Source organism: Microcaecilia unicolor, chromosome 11, assembly GCF_901765095.1.
Source record: "Microcaecilia unicolor chromosome 11, aMicUni1.1, whole genome shotgun sequence".
NCBI lineage: Eukaryota > Metazoa > Chordata > Amphibia > Gymnophiona > Siphonopidae > Microcaecilia > Microcaecilia unicolor.
This window is the reverse complement of record NC_044041.1, coordinates 175,057,129-175,081,775: the sequence shown is the minus strand read 5'-3', so window position 1 is coordinate 175,081,775 and position 24,647 is coordinate 175,057,129. Positions and strand designations below refer to the sequence as shown.

Genomic DNA, 24,647 nt, shown 5'->3' with positions numbered 1-24,647 from the left:
ACAGCGGTGGAAGCTGTTGGAGACCCATTAATCAGAGAGGTTTCTTGCTGTGCACAGCCTTGTGCCCACATCTCTCCCCTGATCCTTGCTTGCAGTACCTATAACTTTGGCCTCAACCTGGCCCAGGGTACATGTTTCTTTTTGACACATCTTTGAAAATATTCATCTGATCATAGGACGGCAAAGGTTTGTAGTCTGGATATCTACCCAGGAAGTGGCTGCATGTAGGGCCTTGAGTTTTTTTTATTTGCTTGAAATATGCTGTACCCTAAACATATTAAAGATAGGAGTGTTCCTTGTTCAAGTGCTTCCTTTCGACGGCTTGAAGTCTTACTTGGGAGCTTTTGAATTTACCTCTTTTGGCTGCCCATTGTCTGGAGAGCAATCTTGGTGTTGGGCCAACATGATCAAGGTAGGAACAGCCAGCAAGAATATGGGCAGCAGCGTTTAGAATTAACTGTAATATTCAGTGAGTTGGGAATGCCCATACTGTGCACTTTTTTTAGGTTGTGTTCTGGCTGTAGCCCCCATATTGTGAATTAAAGTTTCCATCTGTATTCTGTGAGCAGTATGTTGGAGGAAGTAGGTTTGCATTTCTACAAATAAGGCTAAGAGCCGCTTGAGACTGGACAAGTTCATGGGAGCAAATGTCATGAAGTGGTCTAAGAAAGCACAAAATGGCTGACTTTTTAAAAGCTTCTATAACACCAGTCCTACCATTCTAGTCAGCGCATGTGTAACGAGAAATAACTCGCTTAGGGGCCCTTTTACTAAGCTGCGTTAGGCACAAATGAACGCCGAATGCAGCAAAAAAAAAACGGAGTACTGCGGGATATGCTACAGTGTCGCACAGTAATTTTGGAATGTGCGTGCGCTAACCACACGTTAAAAAAAAAACTTTTTTTGAGGGGACTTGGGCAGAGAGTGGGCATTCCTGCACCAACCAGTTAGTGCACAGATGACGCAGGAGCCCTTATCGCCTACAAAATAGGTGGAGGTAAACGCTACCGCGGTAATCTGTTAAAAGAAAAAAATGACCGCATGCTAACGGCAACATTAGTTCATGGCCACTAATTTAATGTAAAAAAACAGAAAATCAGGTTTCCCTAGCGTCCGTCCGGCCCGGCCCAGTGATTGACTGATGGGTTGTGCACGCCTTCCAGCAGGTGGAGACTGAGACTTCTGACTTAATCTAAGCTATCCAATAAGAGCCCTTGCCAGATAGAAGATTCCAGTATTCTCAGTCTCCAGCAGGTGGAAGGTGGTGTGCAAAATAGGTGGAGGTAAGCTGTACTGCGGTAATCTGTTTAAAGAAAAATGGCCGCATGCTAACGGCAACATTAGTGCATGGTCACTAATTTAATGTAAAAAAATAGAAAATCAGGTTTTATAATGCTCTAGTAAAAATGGCCTTAGAGTACGGGAAAGATCTGTGTGAGGGCACACTAAGACCTGTTTTTACCACAGCTTAGTAAAAGGGCCCCTTAAAGCGACGATGTTCCACCTGTAACAGATGTTTTCCATAGACGGACGGCAGTCTTGATCAGGTACACACAATGAATGATGCCATTGCTGCAAGTTGTTTCACTACCAGAATAATGCATTTTGCTTACTGAAAACCAAGGGAGCACTACATAGTGGTGTTCACAGAACAAAAAAAAGATGTAAGGTTGATCTGTATCTAATGATTTCAGAGTAGCAAAACAGCAGAGCGAGTCGGAGCTGTAGGAATACGAGTGTGCTCAAGGTGCATCTTCCCAAACTGGCGTTGCAACCTAGGTGGGCACCCCATACGATGTCCTTATCCTGTGCCGTCTGAGATTGCATGCGTTCTGCAATCGCACAAATCGAAGTTGCGGATGCAGAAAGATCGGTGAGCACTGGCTTGGGGATTTCCCCACCAGTTATGCTACAACCCATTGTATTGGTCGTTGGTGAGACCCCCACCTGGAATATTGTGTCCAGCTTTTAGAAGCTGTGTCTTGAGGGATACGCACAGAGTGGAGGCAGGCCTACCAAGTCCGCAACAGAAATCATAAAAGATGTGACTTAGAGATCTAAATATGTAGGGGCCAGTGGGTAGGAGAAGCCCCTGCCTGATTATCTGCGCAGACCACGTGATCCCTGGATTTTCAGTGGCACATAACCAGATAGTGCTGCTGAAAATCTGGGGAGACTGCCGCGGCACCGTCCGTGTAATGCTGGAGTGATCCACGGATAGTCTGGGCAGAACCAAGGATTTTCAGTCCACTAACCCCCAGATTCTATAAACGCACACTAAAGTTCGACACGCAAGTCAGCACGCGTAGCCAATTTGTGCATGGAACTTAATTGGGTAACAAGCCAGTCAGCGCTGATAATTGGATGTTAAGCAATTATCGGTACTAATTGGCACTAATTAGGATTTACACGCATAGCTTGCTAAGAATATTCTATAAAGTGATGTGTGTAAATCGGACCACGTGGATCTCAGAAGGAATGGGCGAGTCATGGGCATTCCCAAAATTTACGTGCAGTGTTACAGATAAATCCGATCCGCGCCTGAATTAGTCGTATGCTTTTACACCAGGTTTTAGTTGGTGTAAACGTCTGCGATTAAATTTAGTCATAGGACCGGGTGCTACTCATATTTTATAAACCATGCCTAACTTTAGGCGAGGTTTTTCTTGGGCGTCATATATAGAATCTAGTCCTACCCAGTTAATAGGACACCAAAAAGGCTGTCTTAACTTTATCAGAGTACCAGTTTGCATATTGGCTGGCATTCAGATAATTAACTTCCAGTGGTTACTTTTATACCCGAATATTCAGTGCCAGTGTCTAGATTAGGCCTGGCATTGAATGTATGAGTAAAATTCTGCCAACGATGGTCAGCACCTTTAAAAAAATATATATCATTGAATGCCATGGGCTTAATATTGGGCCATATACTCCAGAGAAGGCTTCAAAGAAAGAGCAATGACGGAGACATTCAAATGCTTGAAAGCATGTGTAATTTGCTTATTATAGGAGAAGGTGGAGGGCAAAGGGCAGAGGGAGACCAATTCAGAATTAGCACTCCAAATTACACCTATGTTTGAAAGGCAATATTGGCAGCATCTCAGATGATTTGGGTGCCTAGAATCTGGAGCCTAATGCTATCCTGGGCCTGATGGAGCTGCAGCCCTAGGGAGAGAGGTTACGGCTGCTGCTGTGGGGAGAGATGTTGCTCCACTGGCCCACAAAAAGTATAAAGGGATGAAAAATTGCAAGGAAAAAAAGATTGTAAAGTGCATGCTAGAAGCCTTGCACATAGATGTAGTCCACTAAGGGGTGTGTGAGTTGGGTGTGTATAGTAACATAGTAGATGACGGCAGAAAAAGACCTGCACGGTCCATCCAGTCTGCCCAACAAGATAACTCATATGTGCTACTTTTTGTGTATACCCTACTTTGATTTGTACCTGTGCTCTTCAGGGCACAGACCGTATAAGTCTGCCCAGCACTATCCCCGCCTCCCAACCACCAGCCCTGCCTCCCAACCACTGGCTCTGGCACAGACCGTATAAGTCTGCCCAGCTCTATCCTCGCCTCCCAACCACCGGCTCTGGCACAGACCATACAAGTCTGCTCAGCACTATCCCCGCCTCCCAACCACCAGTCCCGCTTCCCACCACCGGCTCTGGCACAGACCATATAAGTCATTCCCAGCACTATCCCCACCTCCCTACCACCAGCCCTGCCTCCCGATCTTGACTAAGCTCCTGAGGATCCATTCCTTCGTTACAGGATTCCTTTATGCTTATCCCACGCATGTTTGAATTCCGTTACCGTTTTCATTTCCACCACCTCCCGCGGGAGAGCATTCCAAGCATCCACTACTCTCTCAGTGAAAAAATACTTCCTGACATTTTTCTTGAGTCTGCCCCCCTTCAATCTCATTTCATGTCCTCTCGTTCTACCATCTTCCCATCTCCGGAAAAGGTTCGTTTGCGGATTAATACCTTTCAAATATTTGAACGTCTGTATCATATCACCCCTGTTTCTCCTTTCCTGAGTAGTAGCTTGGTGCAGAGGGCTCTATGAGAGTGAGTGGGTTGCATGTATCTCTGACTAGGTTGTGTGATGTTAATGTCTGTATGTGTTTTGCTGCATATGTGTAGGGTTTACAATTGTAACAAATTTTTTATTTTATTATTTTCACCATTCCCTTCCCCTCCCCTCCCAACTCCCTCATCCATATGTTTCTTTAGTATCAACATGAACCTATACATTTCTATTTAATCAAGCATGTGGGTGATATTGCCCTCCGTAGTAACCCATTATCCCATAGTATAACAGTGAGGGGTTATAGCATAAGCCAAATGTATTTCAAAGCTTGAATTTGCTGATGGTCTCGAGTTCCTACAGGCAATCCTCGCCTGTCTTTAATTTAAATATTCATTTAACAAGGAGTGTTAAACATTTAACAAGAAACTTCTCCCTCTGGAAGGGAGGGTAACCCACAAGGGCTCCCACTGTGCCCGGAACCTCTGGCCCGGAGTGCTGTCCATGTCAGTAACTCCACATCTGTCCATGTGCATTTGCTTTATCAACTGCGATCGCCACACCTGCATAGGGGGGCTCCTCTTTAAGTCTCCAGAATTGTAAAATAGAAGTAATTTCAAAATGTACAGTCATCCTTGCAAACGCTTTGAATCCCTCTGGGGGATCCATCGAGTATTTAAAAATGTTAAATAATAACAAGGGATCCCAGATAAAAGTGCAGTTCCATAACCGATCTACCCCCCCCCCCCACCACCCTTCGCCAATGTGTAGGGTTTATTAATGTGAGTGAGTGTGTATGAGATGGTGTTTCGGGCGGGGGGGGGGGGTAGGTAGTGCACTCACTTTTGAGCTGTAACCTTAGGATAGTCTTCAGCTTCCCATTACCACTCCCCCCCCCCCCCATCTCTTCCTAACACCTTTCCTTCTTCCTCTTCCTCTCCTCCTTGCCGTCACTCACCTGTGCAGACAGACAAGCCTTCCCTAAAAGGCTCTCTCACTGTAGTGAAAATGTGCATACTACTACTACTACTATTTAACATTTCTAGAGCGCTACAAAGTGTACGCAGCGCTGTACAAACACAGAAGAAAGACAGTCCCTGCTCAAAGAGCTTACAATCTAATAGACAAAAAGTAAAGCATTTAAATTTAAAATATTTAAGCAGTCAAGCACAAGAGAACAGTCACAGAAGGACAGAAGATGTTGAAGGGTGGTCAGTGTGATTAGGTGTAACTCTGGTTGGAGTAGTGGGAGAAGGTGATAGAAGAATAGAAATGGGTGAGGTAAAGTAATGAGTGGGTTGATAGGGAGGTTATATAAGACATGTCACTCTAGGGGTGGGTGGGTAGAGGGGTAGGGTGGGTAGGATTAAGTCTAAAGCAGGAGAAGGTATTCTCTGCAGCCTATCTGTGAGATGGAAAATGCTCTCTGAAGCTGCTGCTATAAGTTGTTAGTTTTCTCTCCCTGAAAGAGATCCAAGCCACACCCACGAAGTTCAAACTGTCAGTGGGGAGGGTGAGGGGAGGAAATGGCAGTGCTTGATGAAAAAGAGAGCTCAGTTTGATAGGAGATATACTATAGGATGTCATTCTGAGGCCAGGCTAAGTCTAAAGCAGGAGAAGGTATTCTCTGCAGCCTATCTGTGAGATGGAAAATGCTCTCTGAAGCTGCTGCTATAAGTTGTTAGTTTTCTCTCCCTGAAAGAGATCCAAGCCACACCCACGAAGTTCAAACTGTCAGTGGGGAGGGTGAGGGGAGGAAATGGCAGTGCTTGATGAAAAAGAGAGCTCAGTTTGATAGGAGATATACTATAGGATGTCATTCTGAGGCCAGGCTAAGTCTAAAGCAGGAGAAGGTATTCTCTGCAGCCTATCTGTGAGATGGAAAATGCTCTCTGAAGCTGCTGCTATAAGTTGTTAGTTTTCTCCCCCTGAAAGAGATCCAAGCCACACCCACGAAGTTCAAACTGTCAGTGGGGAGGGTGAGGGGAGGAAATGGCAGTGCTTGATGAAAAAGAGAGCTCAGTTTGATAGGAGATATACTATAGGATGTCATTCTGAGGCCAGGCTAAGTCTAAAGCAGGAGAAGGTATTCTCTGCAGCCTATCTGTGAGATGGAAAATGCTCTCTGAAGCTGCTGCTATAAGTTGTTAGTTTTCTCTCCCTGAAAGAGATCCAAGCCACACCCACGAAGTTCAAACTGTCAGTGGGGAGGGTGAGGGGAGGAAATGGCAGTGCTTGATGAAAAAGAGAGCTCAGTTTGATAGGAGATATACTATAGGATGTCATTCTGAGGCCAGGCTAAGTCTAAAGCAGGAGAAGGTATTCTCTGCAGCCTATCTGTGAGATGGAAAATGCTCTCTGAAGCTGCTGCTATAAGTTGTTAGTTTTCTCCCCCTGAAAGAGATCCAAGCCACACCCACGAAGTTCAAACTGTCAGTGGGGAGGGTGAGGGGAGGAAATGGCAGTGCTTGATGAAAAAGAGAGCTCAGTTTGATAGGAGATATACTATAGGATGTCATTCTGAGGCCAGGCTAAGTCTAAAGCAGGAGAAGGTATTCTCTGCAGCCTATCTGTGAGATGGAAAATGCTCTCTGAAGCTGCTGCTATAAGTTGTTAGTTTTCTCTCCCTGAAAGAGATCCAAGCCACACCCACGAAGTTCAAACTGTCAGTGGGGAGGGTGAGGGGAGGAAATGGCAGTGCTTGATGAAAAAGAGAGCTCAGTTTGATAGGAGATATACTATAGGATGTCATTCTGAGGCCAGGCTAAGTCTAAAGCAGGAGAAGGTATTCTCTGCAGCCTATCTGTGAGATGGAAAATGCTCTCTGAAGCTGCTGCTATAAGTTGTTAGTTTTCTCTCCCTGAAAGAGATCCAAGCCACACCCACGAAGTTCAAACTGTCAGTGGGGAGGGTGAGGGGAGGAAATGGCAGTGTTTGATGAAAAAGAGAGCTCAGTTTGATAGGAGATATACTATAGGATGTCATTCTGAGGCCAGGCTAAGTCTAAAGCAGGAGAAGGTATTCTCTGCAGCCTATCTGTGAGATGGAAAGAGCATAGAAAGAGCAAAGTATGCCAAAAATAGAGTTCTTTGACTGGTGTCCATAGAAACATGGAACATGATGGCAGAGAAAAGACCATATGGCCTATCTAGTCTGCCCATCCACACCAACTGCTCAGTTCTGTAGTCCCTTCCTTTCCCTTAGAGATCCTCTTTGCTTCCTTTCTCAAATTCAGTTTAGTTTTTTTGTCCTTGACTCTACCATATCCCCTAGGAGTCTATTCCTGCATCTTCCATCTTTTCTGTACAGAAATAGTTCCTTAAATCGGTGCATCTGAACCCCGTCCTCGGGGGCACACCCACCCAGCCAGTCAAGTTTTCAGGATATCTGTAATGAATATTCATGAATTAGATATGAATGCACTGCCTCCTTGGTATGCAAATCTAGCTCATGCATATTCATTGTCTTAGATTACTCCTGAGTCTGCCCCATTTCACCCTCTTCTCATGATCCATCTTTCCAGAGCCTCCTTTGCATCTATTCCTTGGATTTGTTTAAATGTCTCTCAGCTCCCCTTTTCCACCTTTCTCTCCAGGATATCTCTGACCATTTTTAATAGCCACCTCCTGGACGAAGCCATCCAGTTGATTATCCTTTTGAAGGTGTTGTCTCCAGAATTGTACATAGTACATGTTAGGAATCGCTGACCAGGAAAAGGTATCTAGGTGTCATCATTGATGATACGTTGAAACCCTCTGCTCAGTGTGTGATGGTGGCGGCTAAGAAAGCAAATAGAATGTTAGATATTATTAGGAAAGGAATGGAATACAAAAATGAAGACATTATAATGCCTTTGTATCACTCCATGGTGCTACTGCACTTTGAATATTTGCAATTCTGGTCACCGCATCTAAAAAAAGATATAGTGGAATTAGAAAAGGTACAGAGAAGAGCGATGAAAATGATAAAAAGGGGAATGGGACGACTTCCCTATGAGGAAAGGCTAATGTGACTAGAAGAGGCATATTTTCAAAGCACTTAGCCTTCCAAAGTTCCATAGGTTTCTATGGAACTTTGGAAGGCTAAGTGCTTTGAAAATATGCTAGGGCTCTTCAGCTTGGAGAAGAGACAGCTGAGTGGAGATATGATAGAGGTCTATAAAATAATGAGTGGAATGGAACGGGTAGACGTGAATCGCTTCTTTACTCTTTCCAAAAATACTAGGAGTAGGGGTCACACAATGAAGCTAGAAAGTAGTACATTTGAAATGAATCGGGGAAAATATTTCTTCACTCAACAACATGTAATTAAACTCTGGAATTCTTTGCCAGAGAATGTGGTAAAAGCAGTTAGCGGGCTATAAACAAGGTTTGGATATATAGCCTCCTAAAAGGGAAGTCCATAAGCCATTATTAAAATGACTCGGGGGGGGGGGGGGGGTGAAATCCACTCTTTATTTCTAGGATAAGCAGCATAAAATGTATTATACTGTTTTGGGATCGTGCTAGGTACTTGTGACCTGGTTTGGCCACTGTTGGAAACAGGATTCTGGGCTGGATGGACCATTGGTCTGACCCAGTATGGCTATTCTTATGTATCTCATCTAGCCTCATCAATTGTCTACTTTTTAGTTTAGCTAGCTCCTAATGAACACTGTCTTCTGAAAATCGTTTGAGGTTTTACTTCACTTCCATTCTTATCTGTATTTGTTTCCTGCAGTCCTGTTCCTGGCCTTTCATCTGTTCATACAGCACAGAAATATTTGTTAAACCAGTGATTCCCAAACCTGGTCCTGGAGACACCCCAGCCAGTCAGGTTTTCAGGTTATCCACAATGAGTTTTCATAAGAGAGAATTGCATGTACTTTCTCCACTGAATGCAGATTTCTCTCATGAATATTAATTGTGGATAGACATATTCTCCCCCTCTCCTTTGGGTCTGATGGTGCCGCTTTGCGCTTCCTCCTGACACTAATGTATCTAAATAAGTCGTACATCCATTTTGGCTTATTGGCTATTTTTTTTTCCATTTGCATCTTTATTTTCCTGATTTCTTTGCCATATTCACATTTCACCTATAAATTATATTCCTTAAGTGGTTTACTTATTGGTTAAAATATTATGGTAGGGTAAGAAGAGGCCTAAGATACAGTAAACAATAAAGTCTATCTAACTGTTTAAAATTTCTTCTACTCAATTCACAATTGGCAAACTTTTAAGTAGTATTTCACAATCTCAGAGAACATTCACCAATATAAAAACAAGAGGAGAAACTTGTATATAAAGTGCTTATAGTGAAAAAGGTTTTGTGGACCTCAGTGTGGGGATCAGATGGCTTGTAATTCTTTCCTCTGTTCTGAAATCGCCCAGTATTGTCACTGGCCCTTATCAATTTTTGGAAAACTCTATTCAAACTTCATATTAAGCAAAATCTTCCTTCTTTCAAACAATCTTCAAAGTATAAAAAATATATAGTGTTACTTAGCTTTTGTAGTGTCAGCTGCGGAGGGTCTTCAAAAAATTGATAAGGGCCAGTGACGATACTGGGTGATTTCAGAACGGAACAAAGAATTACAGTCCGTCTGGTCCCCACACTGAGGTGTGTCTTCCCCCCCCCCCCCCCCAAAAAAAAAAATTTATATTGGTAAATTTATTCTAAGACATATAAGGAAGGGAGGAGGATGCGATTAGAAGTCGACAAAGACAATGAAAGCTGCTGACCAGGTGATTGCAGGCGCATTGCAAATTTAGGAGCCCTGTTATTAAATCTTTGAGCGCTAACATAATTAGTGTGTAGTAAATGCTATGGCTCCCATAGGTATAAAATGGGCATCTTACCATTTAGGGTCTCGTTTACTAAACCACGCTAGAGGCGCGTTAGTGCTTTTAGCGTGTGCTAACCAGTAGTGCGCTCTTAACTCAGCCTGAAAATCCTTGGCGTTACAATGGACCGCAACTTAACACTAGAGAGCCAAGTGACATCCACAACAAAGAAAATGTACCACTCAATGTGGAAACTCAAATGCGTGAAACAGTTCTTCCCGAGGGGAACATTTCGCAACCTGATACAATCAGTGGTACTAATCCATGTAGACTACTGCAATGGAATTTATGCGGGATGCAAAGAACAAACCTTAAAGAAAGTTCAGACCGCCCAAAACACGGCAGCTAGGTTTATCTTCAGAAAAACGCAATTTGAAAGTGCAAAACCCCTTCGCGAAAAACTACACTGGCTCCCAATCAAAGAACACATTGCTTTCAAAATCTGCACTCCGGTTCACAAAATTATCTATGGTGAAGCTCCTGGATACATGACAGACTTGATCGACTTACCAACTAGAAACACATCCGAATCAACACGAACGTACCTAAATCTGCACTACCCAACCTGCAAAGGACTCAAATACAAATCAACTTACGTGTCCAGTTTTTCCTACATAAGCACACAACTATGGAACACATTGCCAAAAGCCTTGAAAACTACGAACGACCACCTAAACTCCGGAAAACTCTAAAAACTAACCTGTTTAAAAAGGCATACCCTACCAATCCAACATAAATGCCTGATCTCTGCAACACAACAAAACTAAAAGTAATGGACATAACACAACTCTTCCGTTGTACGATTCCCTAGTGTGGCTGTGCCACATGAACTTTATCTTACCACAACATCACTTTGTATTTGTTTACACCGGAGTCTGTAACGCCTCTCCGGTACTATGTAAGCCACATTGAGCCTACAAATAGGTGGGAAAATGTGCGGTATAAATGTAACAAATAAATAAACTGTGTAGGCACCCACATTATTCTTATGGGCGCCAACACAGCATGAGCTAATTTTGTTCATGCTCTAAAAACGCTAGCGCACCTTAGTAAACAGAGCCCGTAGCGCATTCTAATGTCATTAATGTGCGCTAAGCTTTAGTAAAAGGGCCTTTTAAAGTATATCAGATTTGAGAACAAGGAAAGGCCTTTACAAAAAGATGCGACTTCAACGTGGCTTGGAATTCTTTGAATGACAGCTCAAGGCGAAGTTCTAATGGGATAGAATTCCAGAGGGACGGTGCAACCACTTCAAAACATGATGATCCGGCTCGATGGGAATGAATTTTAGGATGACTTGGACTATCGTAAGGTTTTGCTGTGATGATCAAAGAGTGTTAGAAGGTGAATATCCAGAGAAATAAGGGTAAGCTGTAGTGAATTGTTTGGTGTGATAATATCAAGGTTTTGAAAATTTAATCGGTACTGTACAGGGAGCCCGTGTTTTGAAATTGAGAGGCGACACTATCAAACTCTCTGGCTCCTATGAATTAGCTTAACAGCTGTATTTTATGTTAGCTGAAGTTGTTTTAGTTGATACTGAGGGATACCATGCATTAACGAGTTGTAGTCTAAGCGGGTTATAACTAAAGAAGATGAAGAAGTGAAACATCAAAAAGAGACCTAGCAGAATGAATTTGACGCAGGACAAAGATTTTTTGCCAGCAGAGGCAATGTGATTAGTGAAAATCAGTTTTGTCATCTAATGTGACCTTGATTTTTAACAGAGTGCTGAGTGTGAATTAATGTACTGTATATACTTAGGAGATATTGCAATGGTGCTGAAATAAAAAGTGAAAAAAAAAAATAAAGCTTTTTCCAGATCTTGCCTTCTTTCTCTTTCTGCGATCTCTTATAATTTATGAAGATTAATTGCTTTTTTTTTTCTCTTGAAAACAATAGTGCCCTCCTTTTTCCACTCACCTTTATTTACTTCCATAACAAAAAGATTTGGTGCGCTAAAAATAACTGTTTTCTTCTTTCTACTACTAATCATTTCTATAGCGCTACTAGACATACGCAGCGCTGTACACATTATATGCAGGCACTTTCTCTGTCCCTAGAGGGCTCACAATCTAAGTTTTGGTACCTGAGGCAATGGAGGGTTAAGTGACTTGCCCAGAGTCACAAGGAGCTGCAGTGGGAATCGAACCCAGTTCCCCAGGATCAAAGTCCGCTAGGCTACTCCTCCACTCAGCACTCCACTTTCCCCAGATCTTCCTATCCAAGTAACTCCTTGAGGTATTCCCCTCCGTTTTGATAGTTTTCCTAGAGTCTTAAGACCCTCATTTTTGAATGAACCTGCTGTATGCATGTCCTAATATTGAAGTTCCAACACCAGATGCACTGCTGACTTACTAGATAATCTGATTACACTTCTATCAGTGATTATTTTGCAAACGAGGGAAAGGTCTCAACCACTACGGTTATATTTACACATTGGTGTTCATTGTATAGCACGTAGAAAAAGTCATCACAGACTCAAAACCCCTCAATCTCTCTATATAAAAGGCAACCCCAACGTTCTGAAGCCTCCACGGAAGTTGAGGCGCCCGAGATATCCGGTGTGCCCTGGAGTGTCTGCACCGCCCTTGCGTCAAAACGTCATGACGTCGAGGGCGGAGCTATGACACTCGAGGGCCGAAACGGAAACGCCACAGCGAACAAGGCAAGTAGCTTGGAGGGACGGAGGGAGGGGGCCCCTTGCTAGCGCCCGTTTCATTCCGCTCAGAAACGGGCATTTTTTCCTAGTTATTTAAATAATTGAGGGTTTTTGAGTCTGTGATGACTTTTTCTACGTGCTATACAATGAACACCAATGTGTAAATATAGCCGTAGTGGTTGTCTTAATATTGAACCACATCATCCAGTGACCCCTGGATGCCAGATGGAAACATCAGAAACGCTCTTGCCATTCATAAGTGTCAGTTCTAGGGTGACCCCATCTCTTTGAGGTACCATTATCAGTTGCTGGAACAGTTTTCCCTGTAGAAAATCCAAAATCTTCTTACTTGTAGATGATACCACAGCAGGGATATTTCAGTTAATGATATTGAAATCATCATCCATCAGCAGTGCTTCCTCTTTCATAGCTATACTTTGAATATCTTCAGTGAAATCCCTGTCTGCTGCTTCCTGTGCAGGAGGTCTGTATATCGCACCAATGTAAATGGATGGTCCATTCCCTTTTTCTAGTTTAATATACAGGGCTGCCACCTTACCTCATATGTCTTGCAGTTCTACTGCTTTAATGTTATCTTTAACATATAACACCACTCTGCCTCCCCTTTTTCCCCACCCTATCCTTCCTTTCTATGGATTCTAGGCTGTTGTAATTATATTCTAGTCATGTTTTTCCATGAACCACATCTCTCTGACTGCCTCTAGATCCAGAACCTTATTTACCATACTGCAGGCATTAGAATACACAACTTTCCAGATCGTGCCCTTTTTTCCCCCCATTTCTATAGAGGTATGTAATATTTTACTTATCTAGGAGCTTGAACTGAAGAATTGGTATGCAATGAGCCTAGTTTAAAGCCTTCTTCAGTAGGGTTAGCCAGTCTGCTGCTGAGGACACTTCATCCTTTAATGTTTGATAAGCGGCTTGATATATCACTTTTCTTAGAAGAAAATCAAAGCAGTGTACAATCACTAAACAAATCAGAAAAGGAAAGGAACTATTCTTAATAGGTGGACTTATCCCTTGATCCAGGAAGCTGAAACTCTCTGATACCTTCCACACAGCCATGCACTTATCTCCAGGACGTGAGCTTCTCTGCCTTGGCTTTTACCGTTAACTGGGAAGATTGATGAGACCACCACCTGCACATCTATCTGCTTCACTCTGTCTCCCAGAGCCTTAAAGTCTCCTTTGATACATTTGGAGGGATATCTAGCAGTATCATTTATGCCAATGTGGATGAGCAGCAGTAGGATTGATGAGTGTTGACAAATTCTCCATAATGTTCTGGATATTAGCACCAGGCAGACAGCACACCTCCCGGGACATCATGTCTGGTTGGCAGATGGATGCCTCTGTACCTCTCAGAAGGAAGTCACCAACTATCGCTACCCTTTCACTTTCAGCTGCTGATCTAGCAACGTTGAGGTTCTGACCACTAGGTCCTCCTGTTCTTTGGGATGTTCTTGTGGAGGAGTAGCCTAGTGGTTAGTGCAGTGGACTTTGATCCTGGGGAACTGAGTTTGATTCCCACTGCAGCTCCTTGCGACTCTGGGCATGCAGGACGTCAGACTCACAGAAACAGAAGCCTGCGCGGCCGCATTGCTGATCTGCAAGGGCAGGCTTCTACATGGAATGTTGCTAGTGGAGGAGTAGCCTAGAGGTCAGTGCAGTGGACTTTGATCCTGGGGAACTGAGTTTGATTCCCACTGCAGCTCCTTGTGACTCTGGGCAAGTCACTTAACCCTCCATTGCCCCTGGTACAAAATAAGTACCAGAATATATGTAAACCGCTTTGAATGTAGTTGCAAAAACCTCAGAAAGGCGGTATATGAAGTCCCATTTCCCTTTCCCTATTTGAGATTCTACATGGAATGTTGCTCTTCCACTAGCAACATTCCATGTAGAAGCCTGCCCTGTGCAGGACGTCAGAAACAGAAGCCTGCGCGGCCGCATTGCTGATCTGCAAGGGCAGGCTTCTACATGGAATGTTGCTAGTGGAGGAGTAGCCTAGTGGTCAGTGCAGTGGACTTTGATCCTGGGGAACTGAGTTCAATTCCCACTGCAGCTCCTTGTGACTCTGGGCAAATCAGTACCAGAATATATGTAAACTGCTTTGAATGCAGTTGCAAAAACCACAGAAAGGCGGTATATCAAGTCCCATTTCCCTTTCCCTTCTTGCCTCCTCCACTTCCAGGGCTGCATACCAATTCTTCAGTTCAAGGGAAGGTGGAGTCAGGATGTTGACTCTGCAGGCTTTATTGATCCGTTTCCAGTTGACCCCTCTCGGTACAGTTTCATCTTCTCCCTTTGCTGGAGATATCGATGCCTCAAGAAGCATCTCATCAAAGTATTTCTCGTGTTTGTGGATGCTTATCAGTTTTGCAGCCGCCTCTCTTATTTCCTCCACTTGTTTCATGAGGAATCCAACCAGCCCTTGCCTTAAAATCACTCTGGACTGAGACAGAAGCTGTAAAATGGAGAATCGGCTTTGGTGACACAGAGTATTTGAGTTGTGGGAACTTTGCTGCCTGTTGAAAGAACAGGGAAAGACCTACCATAGCCCCTACTGTTCCTTATCCTCAGCTGTTCTGTATTCAGTAGAAGCAGCTAGCAGTAACATCTCTGTTCTGGTTCCCTGTATGTAGTCCTTCTGCTTGCTTGTTATTGGGGTATGCAGCGGTTTATCATCTTTTTAAGTTTTGAAGGGATGTGTTTTATGAAGCTGAGATGTGAAAGACTTGCCTCAAAAGATTTAGTAAAATATTACTAAGCAAAGCCTTCCCCTGAAATATAATTAATTTCATTCTTTTTAGCAGATAACCATAATCTATTTATTTCCTTGATTTCCCCCCCCCCCCCCAACCAATATCAAACACTCTTGTCTAATTAAATTCAGTAAATTTGTGAATGGGTCCATATAGCAAGATTTTGAAGATGGAACTAACACCTATTTAAGGTCCCCTAAATGTTTAAACAATTGCAAAGTATTTTGAAACTATGTAAGGGGTCTTGTTGGGGGGTTTTTCTTTTTTTTTTTACACCATGTACTGTACATACATATAAAGGTTAGTTGTTTTGTTTTGGAATTCTGCTGCTTCTGAATTCTGAAATCTTGTCATGACTATCAAATAAGTAATGTCAGCACTGTTATAATACACACATAGCAGCCAGTGGCGGTCTCTGAGTACTGATGGCAGTAGCAGCAGGCACTCGCTTAACAAGGTAGGAAGTCCCTGGTAGATGCCCATGCAATAATCCATTCCAGTCTGCACTAAGGCTTTCAAAACAAATCTGAGTTGATATGTCAAGAGCAAGTGTGTCCAACTTGTTACCAATTCCATTCTCTAAAACAGTGCACACCCAGCCAATCATGGTTGTTCATTGTGGATATCTTGAAAACCTGAGAGAGATTTGCATTCACCCTCTACTCTGTGTTGCATCTTGTTTCTTCATGGAGGTTTCTTCCTGTTTTCCTTGTGGATGAATGGGAAAGGTGCATGTCAGAGACAATTAGGAAATGTTTCTTCACACAACGTGTAATTAAACTCTGGAACTCGTTGCCAGAGAATGTTGTAAAAACATTTAGTTTAGCAGGGTGTAAAAAAGGTTTGGATAACTTGCTAAAAGAAAAGTCCATAAACCATTATTAGCATGGCCTTGGGGAAAATTAACTTCTTTTTTTCTAGGATAAGCACCATAAAATGTATTGTACTGTTTTTGGATCTTGCTGGGTACTTGTAACCTGGATTGGCCACTGTTGGAAACAGGATACTGGGCTTGATGGACTTTTGATCCGTCCCAGTGTGGCAAACACTTATGTTCAGTATGCAAATCTTTCTCATACATATTCATTGCGGATATTTGAAAACTCCACCGGCATAGATTAGTCTCGTAATTTAGAAGCATAAACTTTATAGAATCTGGCCCAGAGCGTACAGAATACTGTAATTTAACATGCACCCTTCCACATTTAAGCACTCGCAGTTATACCAGATCTATGGCCGGTGTATTCACATGCTCATAAATGAGGCGTCCTGATACCAGGTTATGCTCATGTTCTATAACTGAATCTGGATGCCCGCTGTGCGTCATCAAGGCGCCTAACGGGAGGTCCCTGGTATTCTCTAAGGGCACGATTATTCCTGGCATCCAGGTATAAACAGCCTGTGTACTTTCAGTAAAGGTAGATAATGCCAGATGTTTGGGCTATGTAGATAGGGACAACATAGGTATCCTCTGCATTCAGTCTGTATTTCATCCCAGAGGCAGACAGCAATTTTTCTATAGGCTGAAAAGAAATAGTTAGACTCAAGAGTACTAAACCCATCTGACCTGAGAAGTTCCAGTCAGAATGTTTCTTGCCCACGCTCACTTGCTGAAAACTGCCTATTAAAAATGACAGAAATCACAAGAATATTTATTTATTTTATATATACACTGGATATTTATTTTAGAAGCATGGGTGCCCAGGGCAAAATGACACGATCCAGTGTTTGAGACCAGTCAGGTGTCTGAGGACCATTAAGATTGCTTCCTTCCCTGTCTCAGTAGAGTCTCGTTGCTGTGATGCCTGTGAAATCCATATCCGAAGGAGCCGAGGACACCACAGTTGAGTGAGAACTATCTGCTCTTGTCAGCTTCCCTAAGAAAGGGAGACCTGAGATGAGATAATGATGATTTCAGAAATCCGAGGTATCCAGAGAAGGTTTTTTGTTTAACAGTGGCTGAACAGCTTGGAAGATGTGCTCTTTAAAGAGGTGTGCAACAGTTCTGGTCAGAACCTTTGGCAGAGAGGCATCAATTGCTCTCACTACCCAGATTGGACAGGAATCCAGTACCCAGTGAGGAGAATTTAGACACATGTTATCCAAGGGTTTCTCGACTCAATCCTCGGGACATACCTAGCCAGTCAGGTTTTCAGGATAACTACAATGAATATTCATTTGTATACAAAAAAAGATATGTTATACAAATATTTCATGCATATTCATTGTTGATATCCTGAAATCTTAACTGGCTAAGTGTGTCCTAAGGACTGAAACCCCCTGCCTTAGATTAAATAGAAATTGTTCTAGGCCATAAAACTAGGATTGGATAGAATATCTGACCCTTCTAGCTCCTCCAAACCAAGGGATTTATAGAGTTGTCATTTTAGAAGAAAAGAAAAAACCCCATGGCCATTTCTTCACGGTCAATTTTATGACAAGGGGTATCGCTGTCTTCTGAAAATAAAGTTGCCTTCTCCTTAACTTACCCTCCACACAGCTGCTGGCTTGCTGTCTGAATGCTGCCTGCATGGGTCTGCTGGATGCTGGACTGCCTATGAAGTCTTTGTTCTGTGGGGTGACATGTGCCTTGGATTTCGAGGGGGGTATTACTCTCGATCCCACGGACAAGCAAGAAAAGGTAGACATGGCTGCAGAGATGTGTTGGTTCATGTGGGGAGGCCTGCATTTTTGGGTGGGGGGGGGGGGGGGGAGTTATCAACATGGACTAACATTAAGACGTTATTTTACTGTTAACTCCAGTTATTAGTAACTAGGTCTCACTGCATAAAATGGAGCCTGGCTTAAAGTAGCATCAGTTGTGGTAAAATGACCCGACTTAACAGCATGGCAGAAAAAAGCACAATGATCCTCCAAGAGTGGGTTTAACATCAAACTTTTAATAAAGGATCCGACATGGGCCATGTTTCAGTGGAACGCTTGTGTCCGGGGTCTGTTAAAAACATTCATATAAAGACATATGTAAAACGTATGGGGCTCCTTTTACAAAGCTGCTCTACCGATCAGGGCGCGCTGAATGTGAATATACCCATGAGAATAGAATTGGCTTCTTTGCATTTAGGGGTCCTTTTACAAAGGTGCGCTAGCGTTGTTAGCATGTGCGTTAAATATGTGTTCGCTAAATCCTAGAGATGCCCATATATTCCTATGGACGTCTCTAGCATGAGGCACGTGCTAAAAACACTAGTACACCTTTGTAAAAGGACCTCTCAGCATGCCGCTAATCGGTAGTGCAGCTTTGTAAAAGGAGCCCATGATAGGCTAAATAAATCACCAAAAATTTGTTTAGCAAAAATTAAATATAAAATCGAACAAATTGCACGTCAAAGAATGGAAAGGTAAAATGACATTAAAAGGAAGAAGCTCGATACTGGCGCAAAGAAAGAAGGGAGGGCTCCTCATGGGGTCTTCTGGGAAACCAAATAGTGAGGAAATGTACCCAGAGCGGCACTGGGCAAAGAACCGTTTTGAAAATTTTAATCCAACAGGAAGCGGTGCCAATCAAAACTCGTTCAGCTGTAGGTTAAAGTGGAACAAAGGATCAGACTCGTGTGACAAATAAATAAGAAAACATTCACAAACATAAAACCAAAATGATAAAAGCCATAGTTGTAAAAAAAAAAAAAAAAGATAAAAACAATTGTCTTAACAAGATCCTTGGGACTAAATAATAAAAGCAATAGTAATTTGTACTGAGAAAATGACCGTTTAAATGCTCACTGTCTTAATTTTATCTTATTTAGGATACCACATAGGATCTCTTAGGAAAAGGAGTCGTTAGTAGTTACTGAGGATGGGCAGACTGGATGGGCCATTTGGCCCTTATCTGCCGTCATGTTTCTGTGTCTTCTTTATTTACCGTATTTTTCGGACTATAAGACGCACCGGACCATAAGACGCACCTAGGTTTTAGAGAAGGGAAATAGGAAAAAAAAATGTTCCTTTTTCCCTCCTCTAAAACCTAGGTGCTCCGGTGCGTCTTGTCCGAGTTCGGGATCGCCCTCCCCCCGGCCCTGTCACCATTTCTCCCTACTCACGTCACGCGATCTTCCCTGGTGGTATAGTGACGTCGGGGCAGGAAAGAGCCCCCTCTTTCCTGCCCAGCGCGCTACTCTCCGTCCTCCTGTATGCTGCCTGACGGTCTCGGCGAGATTCAAAATGGCCGCCGAGAATTGAAGTCTCTGCGGCCATTTTGAATCTCGCCGAGACCGTCCTTTTAATGTCATTTTATCTTTCTAGTCCCTGACGTGTGGTTTGTTCATTTTATGTGCATTTAATCGTTGGAAAAAATTTTTTATTTTGTGTTTTGAAAATTGATTTAGCATATCAGGCTCCTTTTACGAAGCGGCACTACCGATTTAGCATGTTCTGAATACGAAGAAGCCTTTGGGAATTAATAGGCTTCTTTGCATTCAGCATGCCGCTAATCGGTAGTGCTGCTTTGTAAAAGGAGTCTTGTATGTTTTACGTTTGTATTTGTGTGAATTATTTTTAACTAGGATTGCACACTAATTGCAATTAACGCTTTAATTATTAGTCGCAATTAATAATTGATTGCCCTTCCTCCCCTTCCTGCTTACATGCACGGTCAGTCCAGCATGTTTCCCTACCCTCCTGGACCGCCAGCGGCTCGCTCTCCCCTCCTGGTTTATTTTTATTTTATTTTTTGAGTAAATCTTCTCCCTGCAGCGGTATTGAAACGCTGCCCCTGCCTGCATCGGGCCTTTCCCTCTGACCTGTCCTGCCCCCTTCTGACACAGCTTCCTGTTTTTAGAAGGGGTAGATCAGATGAAAAGACCAGATGCAGGCCGAGGCAGCATTTTAATATTGCTGCTGCTGCAGGGCAAAGATTTACTGGGGAAAAAAAAAAAGGTAAACCGGGGAGGGGAGAGAGAGAATGGGTGAAGGCACTGGGGGACACATGAGAGAAGGGGTGAAGGCCCCCTCCAAAGCTGCAGCACCTGTTCAGTGGCTGATGGGGTAGCTGAAGCCCCTCCACCAGAATAAATCCGCTGCCTGAGTCGCCCCCTTCCTCCTTGTACTGCCTTAGGAGCGAGGAAGACAAACGGGTGCGTCTAGCCACCAAGGCTTGCACTTCCCAAGCATTCTCAGTTCATGCTGGCATCAGAAGCTGGAGGCACCCCACTGATTTCCTCGCTCCTGAAGCAGCACAAAGATGAAGGGGGCCTCTTTGGCTGTGGATTTCTTCGACTGTTGGGGCTTCGACATCCCCACCAGCAAAGGTATGACATCTAATGTGGGAGGGGGGAGGGTGAGGTTATGCGTGCCCCATCCCCAATGGACTGCCAGTTTTAATCGAGATTAAAACGTTTAATCAAAATTCAGTATTATTTTTAATAGACCCCTGATGCAGGAGTTGTTGCACTGAAACATGGCCTGTTTCGGAGGTTTGATACTGTGCTTGGTTCTGTGTGCTTTGAATTCCCTCTCTTCTGTCTCTTGTCTTAACGGAAGCCCACTTGATAACTTTCCACCTCCCTTCTTTTTATTTTGGGAACTGAAGACGGGCAAGTTTAAGGCTGTTGGGGTTAAGGAGGAGGCCATCAAGTCCTAGAATGTTTTGGGAGGTATTAAGATAGCACTGGGCAGACTGGGAAGAGAGAGAAGGCATTCTGGTGTTAGGGACACATCCTTTTACAGAGTCCGACTGACCTATGAAACGTGGACTATGTTTGGCACAAACATACAGAACCATAATTGGTTACTTTATTTAAGAGATCTTCACTGTTTTTCAAGTGGGGGCCAGTTTATTAAAAAAAAAAAAAAAGGTTCATTATGAGAGTCAAGACAATCACCAGATAAAATGCAGACATGTCAACCAGTTAAACATAGGACAGACCAGCAGGTGTAGAAATAGACTGTTTATTAAAATGAGTACCTGACGTGGCCACGTTTCGCCCAGAAAGGCTGCGTCAGGGGTACAGCTGTAGTCCAGACATATAACGTAAGAGTACAGTCAAAAGTGTAACATGACTAAAACAACCTCAACTGTGTGGCATACAAAGGAACAAAAAACAAAAAGTGAGGAAATGGATGAGGATACCAAAAAGTGTGTATTTATTCACATGAAAAGTAAAAATTAAAAAGTAACAAATTGTAGACATCTCTTCGGAGAGGAGTATTACAAGCTTGTTTTGCTTTTTAGCATATTTTATATACGTTTTTTAGAAGAGAGGAGACCTAATAGATTTTCGTCTTGATATTTCCCTTGGAGCACACATTCTGAGGTATATCTTCTAAGGTTGCAAAGACCCCTGAGGCAGGCCTTAGGGCCGAAACACGGCCGTGTCGGGTCCATTTTATGTACCAATTTGTTACTTTTTAATTTTTACTTTTCATGTGAATAAATACACACTTTTTGGTATCCTCATCCATTCTCCTCACTTTGTTTTTTATCTCACGGTTTCGTGAGGGCTTTTACCTCCTTTTTGTTTTATACAAAGGAACAAGCCACATCAGTAGGTGTACAGATGATCAATTACAGAGCAAGCTAGTGTGAAATGCACGCACCCGTGCATGGATACAGACAGAGTGAATCATAGAAGGTTCTCGGGCCTATTTTTGTAGACATACAAAAGTGGCACCAAAAAGACACATACCTAAAAGAACTAGAACAAACTTTCCCCTAACAGCAAAATTCTATCCAAAACAACCTAAAAATAGAGTTTTAAAAGAGCTAAGGCATAAATAGCTTAAAACATTGTTTAAAAAAAAAAACACTAAAAGTTTGGCTTATAATGTAATCAGAAATACAGCACTCTCTTGTCAGAGCAGCAGCACTTCTACTCCACAGGCAGAAATGAAAAATCTGTCATGCTGTGAAATAGTACTAGCTTATGGGACTCCATTTTCAAAGCGCTTACACATACAAAGTACCATAGTAATCTATAGCGCTTTGTGTGTCTAAGTGCTTTGAAAATGAGCCCCATAATCTCTTGCTGAGGTGAATGTTTGCATTTTGACCTTTCTTAACTTACAAAGAAACGGATTCTCAGAAGAAATGTGAAATTGTACCTGAAAAGCACTTGTATGAACCTAAAATATGAAATCACATTGTTTTTTTATTTATTTATTTTAGAAATTTCAAAACTTAAAACCGATGATAAAACTAGATATAGTTAGGTCTGCTGACCTGAAATGGCACTTTTTTTTTTTTTTTTTTGTCAAAACAAAACAAAAAGCTGGAAGAAAACACCTAAAAAAACCCCACTAAAAATATTTTAAAATCTTATACGTTCTAGCACCATCTTAGAATGCATTCCAGTGATGCAAATGTTGTCATTGGAACCAGGAAGTGCTGTACACTATGGGGAACCTAATAAAATAAAATCCCAGTAATCACTCTACAAAGGTTAGAAACACCAAAAAAAAAATGCATAAAAATGATGAATGACCACACAAGTAAATACTGTGCATCGATAAATGCAAACATTCTGCACTAAAATTATAAATAAACAGCCACATAAATTATATTACTAAAACGTCAATAAATAAAGATTGAAAACAACGATGAACAACTAACTTTGTAAGTCTGTGTGCTTTGAAAATGAGCCTCTTAATGTGTGGTCACTACTTCAGAACCAGTGTCCTATTTGGTGACTACAAAAAAATACAGAAATATCCGATTCCTGATTCAAGCCTTTTGATGCAACAGTATCATATATTTAAATATGAACTTTTGTTCTGCCTGCAGTAGCAGTCTGAGGGCCCTGTTTACTAAGCCACGTTATAGGCGTGTTAGTGTATTTAATGCACGTTAACCATATACATACGCTCGTTTACCATGTACTAGGGTTACCCATGTATTTGGTCCCCCCAAAAAGACACATGCCCCGCCCCCTTTCACACCCCACCCCCTTTCACACCCTCTTTCCGCCCCCGTCACCCTCCCCACATACACACACACACACACTTCTCCCCATCACCCCCATTCCCTTACCTTACTCTACTGACCTGGTGGTCTAGTGACCTCTTCGGGGCAGGAAAGAGCCCCCTCTTTGCTGCCCTGCATCCTGTTGCTGATCTCGGCGCCGATTCAAAATGGCCGCCGAGAGTTGAAGTCTCGCGAGGTTGCTTCAGTTCTCGGCAGCCATTTTGAATCAGCGCCAAGATCAGCAACAGAATGCAGGGCAGCATTCCGGGCAGGAAAGAGGGGGCTCTTTCCTGCCCCGAAGGCGGAAGAGGTCACTAGACCACCAGGGCAGTAGAGTAGTAAGTAAGGGGAGGGGAGGGCCGGGAGGCTAGCATAGGATGGCTCGCCAGCCTGCCCGTTTGTCCAGAAATCCGGACAAACGGACAGATTGGCAAAACCTGCCCGGTTGCCCAAAAAGAGGACATGTCCGAGTAAATCCGGACATATGGTAACCCTACCACGTACGCATCTATAACATCCCTATTGGCGCCTACATGGTTAGCGCGTGCACTGACTAGGCGCGTTAAAAATACTAACGCGCCTTAGTAAACAGGGCCCTGAGTGTGTCTACTTCTCCAATGTATTTTTGTAATCACCAAATAGGACACTGGTTCTGAAGTAGTGACCACACATTTAGGGCCTCTTTTACAAAACCGCACTAGCGTGGCAATGCCGACAAAGCCTATTTGCTTTGATTGAGCTTTCGCCAGCATTGCTGCGCAGGAATCGCTAGCGTAGTTTGGTGAAAGGGGCCCTTAATTATATTATAATTTCTGTGTTTTACTATAGGGCCTCTTTTTTTTTGTATCAAGCAGCGCTAGAGGTGCCGACGGAACCCATTCAAAGTGAGTGGGTTTTGTCTGCATTACCTTACCAGGAGCCGCTAGTGCAGCTTGATAAGAGGCACATAATCTTTTTTTTTTAAATTTATTTAGCTGTTCATCGTTGTTTTTTTTTTTTTTAATCTTTCTTGATTCTTTAGTAATATAATCTATGTGACTTTATAATTTTAGTGCAAAGTGTTTGTATATATTGATGTATTTACATAAGTACATAAGTGTTGCCATATTGGGACAGGCCGAAGGTCCATCAATCCCAGCATCTTGTTTCCAACAGTGGCCAATCCAGGTCACAAGTATCTGACAAGGTCCCAAAACAGTCCATTTTATGCTGCTTATCCCAGAAATAAGCACTGTATTTTCCCAAGTCCATTTTAATAATGGCTTATGGCTTTTTCTTTTAGAAAGCTATCCAAACCTTTTTTAAAACCCCGCTTGTGTACTTGTGTGATTATTCTTCATTTTTATGCAGTTTTTTGGCATTTCCATCTTTTTTGGAGTGTATAAGCTACTTCTACATCTGCTTGTCTGCTCCGTGTTTTGCTTTTTTCCATGC

At 42.8% G+C, this 24,647-nt stretch overlaps 1 protein-coding gene across 1 annotated transcript in view; it reads left to right on the top strand.

Annotated features, from left to right (window-relative positions):
• The window catches only part of EXOSC5 (exosome component 5), a 52,128-nt gene that overhangs the window by 15,241 nt on the left and 12,240 nt on the right, over window positions 1–24,647 (top strand). The window contains exon 4 of the mRNA XM_030217403.1: window positions 17,799–17,939. Within this exon, the coding sequence (XP_030073263.1) occupies window positions 17,799–17,939 (141 nt within the window). The remainder of the gene's footprint in view (window positions 1–17,798; window positions 17,940–24,647) is intronic.